Below are 11,011 nucleotides of genomic sequence, written 5' to 3'. Positions count from 1 at the left end.
CCCCCCCACCTCCTTCTTCCTGCCTGGGACATGGAGGTGATGGCTAGAGCTGCAGCAGCCTTATGTGCTCGTGAGGACCCATGGAAAGGATGCAGCAAATAGATGGAACCTTAGTCCCTGAGACTTTGTGGAGCTTCTAAACTTGACCTGGACCTCCTACTTCTGGACCTATTTCACATGGGAGAATAGTCTCTAAATTATTTTAGCCATTATAATTGGGTTTTTATTACTAGCAGTCAAATACAATTTTTTTTGTTAATCCTCACCCAAGGATATTTTTTCCCGTTAATATTTAGAGAGGGTGGAAAGAGAGTGGGAGGGAGGGGGAGAGGTAGAGAGAGTGAGAGAAAGAAACATTGACATGAGAGGGACACATTGATAGGTTGCCTCCTCCACAGGCCCTGACTAGGGCTAGGGATCGAATCTGCAACCCAGGTACATGCCCTTGACTAAGAATTGAAACCCCTGACCCTTAGGGCTGTAGGCCGACACTCTAACCACTGAGCAACACAGGCCAGGACTCAAATATAATTTTTAACTGACACAGAATTATTAGGGAAGACTTCTAGAGTATATTTTCAACAGTCACCATAGAAATATCTCCTATCTCACATGGTCTTTATGCAATGTGAGCTTGATACTCCTCCTGCTGAGTGGTAGAGACTACATTCCCTCCTCTTGAACTTGGGTGGATCTTTGTGATTGTCTCAACTAATAAGACTATGGTGGAAGTGATGTTACATAACTTCCAAGGCTAGGTCATAAAAATGCTACGCACTTCCTCCTGGCTCGCTCTTGGGACACTCACTCTTGGAACCCAGCCACCATGCTGTGAGGAAGCCCAAACCTGCCCATGCAGAGACCACATGGAGAGGTCACAAGTAAGTGTTCTGGCCAACAGCCCAGCTGAGGTCCAAGACAACAGCCAGCACCAACCAGCAGCCATGTGAGTGAAGGCACCTCTGGGTGATTCCAGGCCCTGGCCATCAAGTCACCCCTAGCCTTTGTTTTTAAATTAAAATTTAATTAATTTATTTTAAAATTTATTTTTCAGTTACAGTTGTCATAAAATATTATATTGGTTTCAGGTGAGTCAGCCCCACTCTTTAAGTCTTCTCCAGACATCGTGGAGCAGAGACATGCTCCCCCCGACCTTGCCCTGTCCAAAGTCCAGAAAATCTATGAGTATAATAAAATGGTTGTTTTATGCCATTAAGTTTTGGGGCACCTCCTCTTCTTTGAGGAGGTGACACTTGAACTGAGACCAGAGTGAGAAGGAGGAACTGGCTATGAGAAGACCACGGGTAGGACATTCCGGTGGAGGGAAAAGCAAGTGGAAAAGCCAGGAGACGTGACTTCATTCGCTCTGTGGCTGGAGACAGTGCAGGAGAGGCAGACAGGGACCAGACCACGTAGGGCCCTCTGAGGTGTAAGAACTTCTCCTGGGGCGTCAGACGGTGGTAACTGCCACGGTCACCTCTCCTTGTCGGCGGACTGGCTTCTGAACAGGCCTTCAACGCCTTGGCCCAAATAAAACGTCAGCCTGACAGTTTAAGCACTTCTCAATCTGGTCCGAGCACTGTTTTTGGACCCATCACCTGACCCGATTCCACCTCCACCCTGCCTTTCCATGTTCTAACGTATCCATGTTCTAACCATATGTGATGATGCACCATTCTCCAGACATATCATGTGCTTTCAGGCCAGTGAGCGTTTCCACACTGACCGCCTGCCTTCCGTGCCCTCCTCCATCAGAACCTGGCCTTGTGGGCTGATTCAAAGTCCACCCCAGTGTCAATTCTTCTGCCAACCTTCCTAGATAGGCCAAAGGAGAGTAAGTCTCTCCCTCCCTTACGCCCCTGCAGACCTATGTCGCTCTAGACTACTCAAGAGCAGGTTCGGGGCCTTTTTCATCTTTGGGGCTCCAAGGCCTATCTCACTACCTATGGTACATCCTGTGTTGTTCCATTCAGAAGGAATGAGCAAGTTGGATGGATGGAGAGTTGAATGACTGGATGAGTAGAAGGGTGGATGGTTAGATGGATGGGTGCACATATGAGTAGTGGATGAACTGAGGATGGTAAATGGCTGCATGGTTAGATGAAAGGACAGATGAGTGGGTGAAAGGCTGGCTAGATGAATGGAGGCAGATGGACAGGAGGATGAATGTGTTTTTGACTAGGTTCTTGGAAGGATAAAGTGAGTCTTTAAACCAGAAGTTAGCAAACTTTTTCTGTAAAGGGCCAGATAAATACTTTAGGCTTTGTGATTCACAGATGGTCTCAGTCATGCATTCCGTCTTCTTTGCCTTTTCCCCCCACAAACGTTTAAAACATGTAAAACCCATTCTTAATTAATAGGCTCTAGAAAACAGGATCTTGACCATTACAATTCAATTTTGGATGACCAGAATTTTTAGTAATCTCTGAGTTAGCTCTATCTACTAGTACTATTTAATAAGCACAGAGCTGAATCCCAAACTCAGAAGACCAGGGGCCACCCTCATCCCCTTCTCAACAACAGCATATGGAGTCAAGGACTTTGCTAGCTGGGGAGGTTTAGAAGGTGCGATCACCCCTCCTCATCACTGGGCAGCCTTGGGATTTCAACAGCATCACGTCTCTAAGGAGAAGCTCTGAGAGAGAACCTACCGACTTAGCAATCAGCAATAGATCCAGGTTGGGGTGTGGTGTGAAACGCCCCAAAGTCTATGAGTCTCCTTCTGACTAGGGCCCCAGACTAGGACTTGGAGTCACGTTGTGGCATTTCTGCCATTTCTATCCCCATAAGCACTGACATCATACATGTAACTCCAGACCACAATTTCCCGCAACTAGCTTATGAGTTGTGATTTTTATGGGCTCTTTTTTTTCCTCCTCAGGTTATTATGAATTACCAGCAGCTTCAGCAGCTTTCCAACTGGCAGGAAGCAGTGCAAACACAGATGGAAGTTTCCCAGTTAAAAACCTCTTAACAAAGTCATAAAACAAAAAAGCCCAGCCCCTCTCTGACATGCTGCCAGCTCAGAAGCAAGTGAGAGAGAAGCAAAAAACATGAGTGATCGTTGCTGCCCTTGCTAAATAGATCTTTTAGATATAAAGGTGGGAGGAGGATACTGTTACATCTCATACACGAGGGCTTTGGGGTTGAATAATGCACACAAAGCTCTCTTCCTGAAGGCAAAAATGAGGGGCTGAGATGGTCTCCTCCTGGGGACCTGGGGGCCCCGGCTTACATGGCAATGCGACCCCAAGGCAGTATCACTGACAGGGACCTCAGCTGCATTCGGCAAGAGATTTGGCTTGGTGCTTTGCTTCTGCCAGAGAGGTCCCTACCCCGAGGAAATCCAAAGGCAGTTGGGAATTCAGGATTAACACGTGACGACAGTGTACTGAGAAGCAGAATGACTGGCTCAGTCGTTGTGTGACCCTGGCAAGGCACTCCCTCTGAACCTCCAAATCAACACCGACAAAATGTTCAGGGTGGACATCCCCAGCTCTGACATTCTTGGAAAGACATGGCAAACAATACCAAGCAGGGCAGAATTAGATGCTAAACTCAAGGAGACTGCAAATGATTAAAAGCCCAGAGTAGTAAGGAGCTGTCACAGGCCTGGGGTAGCTGAGCCCACCACATCCTTTCAATTTCCATATTTTTTCTGTACCCTATTTCCTTTCCTCTAATATCACCTCCTCAGGGAAGCCTGCCTAGATTTCCCCAGGTTGTCAGTCACTCCCCTTGTGCTCCAAATAATATTGATTCACTAATCTGATTCCTTCACTGGCCAGATTGCTCCTGGGTAAGGGCCTTGTCTGATCTGTCTTTCCATTTCCCCACTCTTGTCATGAGCAAGCGTTCAAAAATATCTGTTGAACTGAATCAAACTGCAAAGGGAAACTTTCCAGGCAATATTGTGGGTTGTGAAGGGTAGAGGTGTCTGATATCTGGGCAGTCCCCAAGTCTGGCCTCCTTTCCTTTGAGAGTCCAGAGGATTCCTTTACCACCAAGTCAGGCATAATTGCCCCAATGTTGGGATAACTAAAGAAAGCCTCATGATACCCCAACTGCTCTGTCACTATGCAAACACATCACCTTCTCTATATGGACCAAAATATATAATGCACACACACACATATATACATGCACACATACACACTTACACACAGACACACACACACACACAGCAATACCTCAAAACTACAGCTGTCCTCCTTCTGCCTTCCTCAACAAGCGGAAGCTATCCTTCCAGAAATCGCACCACGTCCCCCAAGCAGCCCCCATCCGGCAGAGAGGCATGTCCACAGAAAGCATGGCACCATCCACCATGAAGCATGTGAATTAGGAGACAGGCTTCCCTGAAAAGCCTCTGAGAACAGATGCCTACTGCCAAGCCTCTGTTCATGGAAATCACCTCTGCCTCCTCATTGCTTTTCTTATATCACCGCCTTGTAAAAGGGCAATTTGTTTTGGCAATTAGAATGATTAACTCACCAGATGTAAGTGCTGGAGCATCTCCACGTATCTGTGGAGGGAAAGGAGGTGGAGTTTGCATTAATTCCCATCCTGTGTAAGCCAGGGAGGGGTGATGCTCTGTTAACAAGCTCAAGGCCACAGGCAGCTGCTTGGGGACTCACGCTTTTTCTGAAGACAGCAGTTCCTGTGCGATGACATGGGCTCTGGACTGTCCTTCCACCTGTGGGAGGAAACAGAACTGTCAGGAGGGGCAGCACCAATGGGGGCAGCCAGACGGAGATCTTGGATCCACAAGCATTGGGTTCACAGAAGGACCTCCATGCTGCCGAGGGCAAATTCCACGAACTTCTCAGTTCATTCTCTGGCACTCATTACCTGTGTGACCTTCAACCTTACTGCAGCTCGGTTTCTTCATCTGTAGATGTGGATATAAACAGCATCTAACTCAGAAGGTTGTTGAGCTGATGCTCAGCACAGTGTCTGATACATAGTGAGTGCCAATAAGTGGCCACTAACATGGCTGTGATCTTGAATAACCTGTAATTCTCTGTGCATAGGGAGCTCTCTCCTAACTTTGTTTTTACAGATGCTGTCCCCTCAGTGTCCCTTTCTCCTTCCCTGCCTGGCTAACTCCCAGTTATCCTTTAAGACTTAGCCACGGCATCTATCACCTCTTCCAAGGAGACTTTCCTGATACCCTCCCTGAACTAGTTGGGTTAGCTATCCTTTCTGGGCAGTGCAATACTAAGCAGTGCAGAATCAGATGCTAAACTACAAGGAGACTACAAATGGACACCAATTATGTCTCCCCTGGAGGGCAGGGACCATCAATTTCACCTCTGCATGAGCGGTGCCTGGCATACCATAGATTCCTTCTTTTGACTGAAAGAATGAATAAGTGAGAGAATTATCCACTTTGGAAGCATTAATGGTCTTTGCTGACCTCAGAAGGCAAGTCACATAACCTATCTGAGCCCCAACTTCTGCACCTGTAAGGAAGGATGGGCAGGGGCCGAGGCAGATGCCTGGGCATTCTGTCACAAGCAGACCCCTCCTCTGTAGCTCCAAACCTGCCACATATCAGACATGGCTGGTGGCTGGGATCCAGAGAACAAAGACTCTATGGGCAGCCTGACAGAACAGATGGTGGATGCTGGGAATGTGCAGGTATGGCTGGGGTTGGGGTGGGGGTGGGGGGCAAAGTGGCCCATGGTGGAGCAGAGGGCACTCAGGAGGGATGCCTGGATTCTGGTTCCAGTTCTACCACCACCTCCTTGTGCAACCCTGCACAAGTAACTTTCTGAGGTCAGTTCTCAGTTTCCTCATGTGTGAACAAAATGACCTTTAAATTCACTTCCTACGTGTTACCAAACTTGAGGAGTTACTAGTCAAGCGAACAATCTATTCTAGAAACTCACTACCTGCTGAGAGAGCAACTATACAGTGTGGCAGTTATGAGCATGAACTCAGAAACTAGGCAGTTTGGGTTCAAATCCTGCCTCTGCCTTTTTCACAAATTGAACAAATCACTTAACCTCTCTATGCCTCAATTTTCCTATCTGTAAAATGGGTGCAATATTAGAATGTTATCTAACACACATGTATATTATAAGGATTAAATGAGTCTCTCTCTCTCTCTATATGTGTGTGTGTGTGTGTGTGTGTGTGTGTGTGTATGTCTATAATAATAAAAGGGTAATATGCTAATTAGACCGGACATCTTCCAGATGTCATTCCTGACGTCCTTCCTGACGAAGCTGGGGCTGGAGGGAAGCCAGCCTGGTCCCAGGTGCCTGCGGGTGGCCTGAGGGAAGCCAGCCCGAGTCCCGGGTGCCAGAGGGAAGCCAGTGCTGGCAGCTGGGGGAAGGAAGGCCTACTCTTGTATGAATTTTCCTGCATCGGGCCTCTAGTATATATATATATTTATAAATATATGTATATATAGAGAGAAATTCATCTATAGATCTATAAATCTATCTATACATAAATATCTACCTAAAAATCTATCATCTGACAGTAGCAGCTGAGGCAGTGGAAAGCAAATGGGCTCTGGAATCAAGCACATCCAAGTTCAAATCCTGGCCCAGCACTGTTTAATTGGGTGACCTTTGGCAAACCATTACCCCAGAGCTTTAGATTTTTTCATCTGAAATACGGTGGAAAATAATCAACCTGACCTCACACTCTGGTCTTTTTGATTATGTGTTCCTGACGCAGGGCCTTTGCACTCACTGTTCTCTATGCTTGTGATGTTCTTCTCCAGATCTTCTCATTCTTACTTTCTGACTTTTTCAGGTTTCTGCTCAAAGGTCACATCCCATCCTTAGTGTGGCCATCTGTGGCCACCGGACCTGAAGAACACACATTCTCTAAACCTAGGGTTTCTCAACCTGGGCTTTACTGACATTTTGGGCCCGACAACTTTAGTTGCAGGACTATCCTATGTATTGTAGGACTGTTAACAGCATCCAAGGCTTCTACCCGCTTGATGAGAGTGGCAGCCCCCAACCTCATTTATGACAATCAAAAATGTCTCTAAGCATTGCCAAATGTCCTCTGGGGGCAAAACCTCACCCCCTGTTGAGAACCACTACTCTAACCCTTTATCTTGCTGTATTTTTCTTTCTTTTTAAAAGATTTTTAAAATTAATTTTTAAAGAAAGAGGAAGGGAGAGGGAGAGAGAGCGAAACAATGATGTGAGAGCAAAACATCAATTGGCTGCCTCCTGCACCCCACCTCCCCATCATGGATTGAGCTGGCAACCTGGGCATGTACCCTGACCTGGAATTGAACTGGCAACCTTTTGGTGCAAGGGACCATGCCCAACCAACTAAGCCACACCAGCCAGGGCACTGTACTTTTCTTTATAGCAGGCATACTCCTTAATATTATCCTTACACACAAAATTCAATAAATGTTTGAACAAACTGATAAAATTAGATACACTGCCCAACACATAGTGGGTGCTCAATAAATGAGTTCCCACCCTAGCTAATCCGTCTCTAATAGATTCTTAGTGTTTTCTGGAGACTCAGTCCCTCTGAAGCCACCCTAACAGATCAGACCCTGAACCACTAGTTAATCTCCCGCCTGCATCTCATTGCAGCTGTCACAGCATCCACGGAGCAGGAGGGAAACTTGTGAGGCCTGCAGAAGCCTCCAGCCTCACCTGGCCTCCCGCCCTCCCACTGGCGCCGAATTGTGACTCACCGTCTGCCTTCTGCATCTGCAGGGCTAGCACGGGGCTCTGTGGACAAGAGTGGCTCACTCTTCCCAATGTGGGGGCTCCTTCAGAGTCCCACGTGTGAAAAGGATTTGTAAACAAAACCCTCTCAATGGAAAATGCATTCTGCCAGGACAGGCCTCAACAGCTAAGAAAACCCTGTGGTCAAGCTTCCATAAAGGGAGTTACTCTGCAGAGTAAGGACGAGAGTCAAGAGATCCGAAGCTCAGGTTCTTCCCCTATGAAATGAGGACAAGAGTCAAGATGACCTCCAACCTCCAATCTTCCAGGGGCCTGTGATTCAATTCTCATTTGTCATCCAGCATGATGCTGAGAAGGCCTGATTCAAATTCTGGGCTCCACCTCTTCTTGTACCTATGCCTTTGGACAAAAGTTATTTCTCTTCTCTGAGTTCCATTTGTAAAACATGGATGATGATGATGATGATGATAATAATAATAATAATAATAATACCTATCTAATAATACAATAGCTAGCATTTATTGAACACTTAGTATGTACAAAGCTCTAACCTTTTTACACATATTATCTCCTATTCTTTCTTATATTTTTTTAAGGAAAGGGATGGGGGGCTTCATTGGGACTTAAGAAATGGTGGTGGCATCACAACCTGAACAGTGTTAGTGATTGGAGAAGGGGGTTCAGGGGCTAGTCCTTGTTGTGGGCCCCGTGCCCAGCATACAGTAGTTGCTTGGTAAATGCCGGTAGATTTAGGTGATGGATGTATTCATGGAGGAGAGTGCAGCTGTGTAGCCCTAGGTGCAGCAGTGTGTCTAGCTGTGGTCTCCATGTGTGCTGCTGGAAGTGTGTGTACCCAATTGGATGTGGGATTGTGCGTTCGTGCGTTCATGCCTTTACACATATTATCTCACTGAATCTTCCTAAAAACCTATGAGGTAGGTACTTATTATCACCATTTTACAGATGAGGAAACTAAGGCACAAGTAAGTCATACCCTTTGCCCCAAATCACTGCTAATAAGTGGCAGATCCAAGATTCAAATCGAGAGAGTGTGGCTCCAACATCCCAGCACTAAACAACGTGCCTGGCACATAGTAAGCACTCAGTGAATGGCATCTCTGTTCACTACAGATGATGGTGGGTTTTTCAAATTGGGAAGTACCTATCTTTACCTGCACTGAAGAGCCAGCAGCAGGAGACTTACACTCCAGGAGTGGCCTGGGCTAGTCTCTGGGCCTCAGCTCTTCTGATTCTTACCCTCAGAGTAGTACCTACTGTGTATATAGGAAAGAACTAAACCAAAAATCAGGGCACCCGGATCAACATCTCGGCCAGGCCATGAGCAGGTATGTGACCAAAGACAAACCCCTCTCAAATGCCTCAGTTTCTTCTTCTGGAAGATGGGGGTCAATAGTCCCGCCCTCCATAAGATGATGGATGGAAGTGGTCAACCCCCACCCACACTTTTGGTGTTGTCGTCATTACCATTGTTACAATCTCAAAGCTGTGGGCTGGACTTCTGGTAGGGTCGGGGCACTGGCCACTCTGCACGTCCCTTGCAGCCCTCTGCCAGACAGGCAGACTCCGGGTGGGACGTACCGGCCCGCTTTAGTGACTCTGCCAATGATGGATGTGTCTTCGCCAGCCAGACAAGAGGGAGGCCATGCGCTCAAGGCTCTCCTCAGAAGCTGCTTATGGGCGTTGTCCAACCGGGCCATTTAATATAGATGTTTATTTAACCAGGAAATGAACTTTTGAGGTTGACGGCAGTGTCCAGGGACAGACTTCTGGGAACAGGGTTCCTCCCAGGAGCACGGGGCCTGGGGCGCCAGGGCTATCGCCTTTCTCAGGCGGACGCTGTGGGTGTTACATCAGGTGGCTGCTGGCCCCTCTGTCGGAGGCTGAAGCAGCTTATCACCTCTGTTCTCTAGGGCTGCCCAGTCCTGCACTTCCTCCTCAGGCTCCATGCAAACCAGCCAGGTCACTGCTGACTATTCTGGGACCAGGTCAGGTTGGGAGGGACAGCCCTCCTTTAGGGATCTTTGAGGTTAAACAGTGGGTCACAAAAACAGTTGACAGTTGGGAGTCCTGGCCTCTGTGCTTCATTGTCCAGCCTTAAAATGGGGGTACTTAGCCTCCTTCTAGAACAGCAGTTCGAACCTCTGGGGTTCTGCCTCCCTTTTCCAGCTACATATCTGTGTGAGCCTGGATTTTCATGAAGGGTGACCAAAACAACAAAACAACAGTTCCAACAGTCTGAATGCAGAAGCAACTAGGAGAATCCAGCTGTTTTCTATTAAACCAGACATTAATGATATTTGCAAAAAAAAAGCAAAACTAATATCATTCTCACTACTTTTTTTAAAAAGTTATTTTTCACTAAAATGCTATTTGTGTTAACATATAATGGGTTATTATTGTTATTTTAAAATGTATTAAAAGATAGTGTGACTTTCTCATGTGGTAAACATTAATAGATATAACTCAGAGAAACAACAACTATTTGAGGTCCTCAATCATTTTTAAGAGTTCTGAGACCAAAAGGTTTTGAGAGCTACTGGTAAAGAGGTTGTAACAATCATATAGAATCAGGGATGGAAAAGTTGTTCTTTCTCAATGAAGAGCAATGGAAAAACGAGGCATCACTGTCACTGTACCATATTAACAATAATAATTGGGAGAAGCAGGTCAAGAACCCCAGGCTTTCTGGCCTGGCCCTCAGGATATCCCTAAGCACACCAGGGGCCACATGGTCTTACTTCTTGAGTCCTATCCTGCAGAAGAGGCAGGCCCACCTTCAAAGCTCCGTGTTTGTCACCACTCTCCCTGTCGGCAGGCTCTTGAGTTTACACCTGCTCTACGTTTAAACAGCCACCTCTCTTTTCAACCTCATCTCTGCTTGGTCCTTGCCAAGCCCCACATCCTGACATCTTGGTCTTGCTCAGCTTCCCTTTCCAGTTGCAGCTGTCCTCTCCACCTAGGGTCACCTGGGAACTCTAATCTCCATGCTGTAACCCTCAGCCTCTTGTCTCCGTAAGACAGTGGTGCTCAACCTTCCTAATGCCGCGACCCTTTAATACAGTTCCTCATGTTGTGGTGACCCCCAATTTCATTGTTACAAATTGAACATAATTAAAGCATAGTGATTAATCATGAAAACAATATGTAATTATAGATGTGTTTTTCTGATGGTCTTAGGGCGACCCCTATGAAAGGGTCGTTCGACCCCCAAAGGGCGGGGACCCACAGGTTGAGAACCTTCTGCCTTAAGACTCCTTCTCAGATATCTACATCCACTCATTCCACCCTGGGCTTGGTCCCACTCAGAACTG

The 11,011-nt window shown here is 46.8% G+C and overlaps 1 protein-coding gene across 1 annotated transcript in view; it reads right to left on the bottom strand.

Moving 5' to 3' along the window:
- The window catches only part of FGD5 (FYVE, RhoGEF and PH domain containing 5), a 104,757-nt gene that overhangs the window by 45,013 nt on the left and 48,733 nt on the right, over positions 1-11,011 (bottom strand). The window contains 2 exon segments of the mRNA XM_023749620.1: positions 4,492-4,522; positions 4,635-4,693. Coding sequence (XP_023605388.1) covers positions 4,492-4,522; positions 4,635-4,693 — 90 coding nt within the window.

Source organism: Myotis lucifugus, unplaced genomic scaffold (genome assembly GCF_000147115.1).
Source record: "Myotis lucifugus unplaced genomic scaffold, Myoluc2.0 scaffold_8, whole genome shotgun sequence".
NCBI classification, from domain to species: domain Eukaryota; kingdom Metazoa; phylum Chordata; class Mammalia; order Chiroptera; family Vespertilionidae; genus Myotis; species Myotis lucifugus.
The sequence above is the reverse complement of the archived record's forward strand: the minus strand, read 5'-3'. Positions and strand labels throughout refer to the sequence as shown.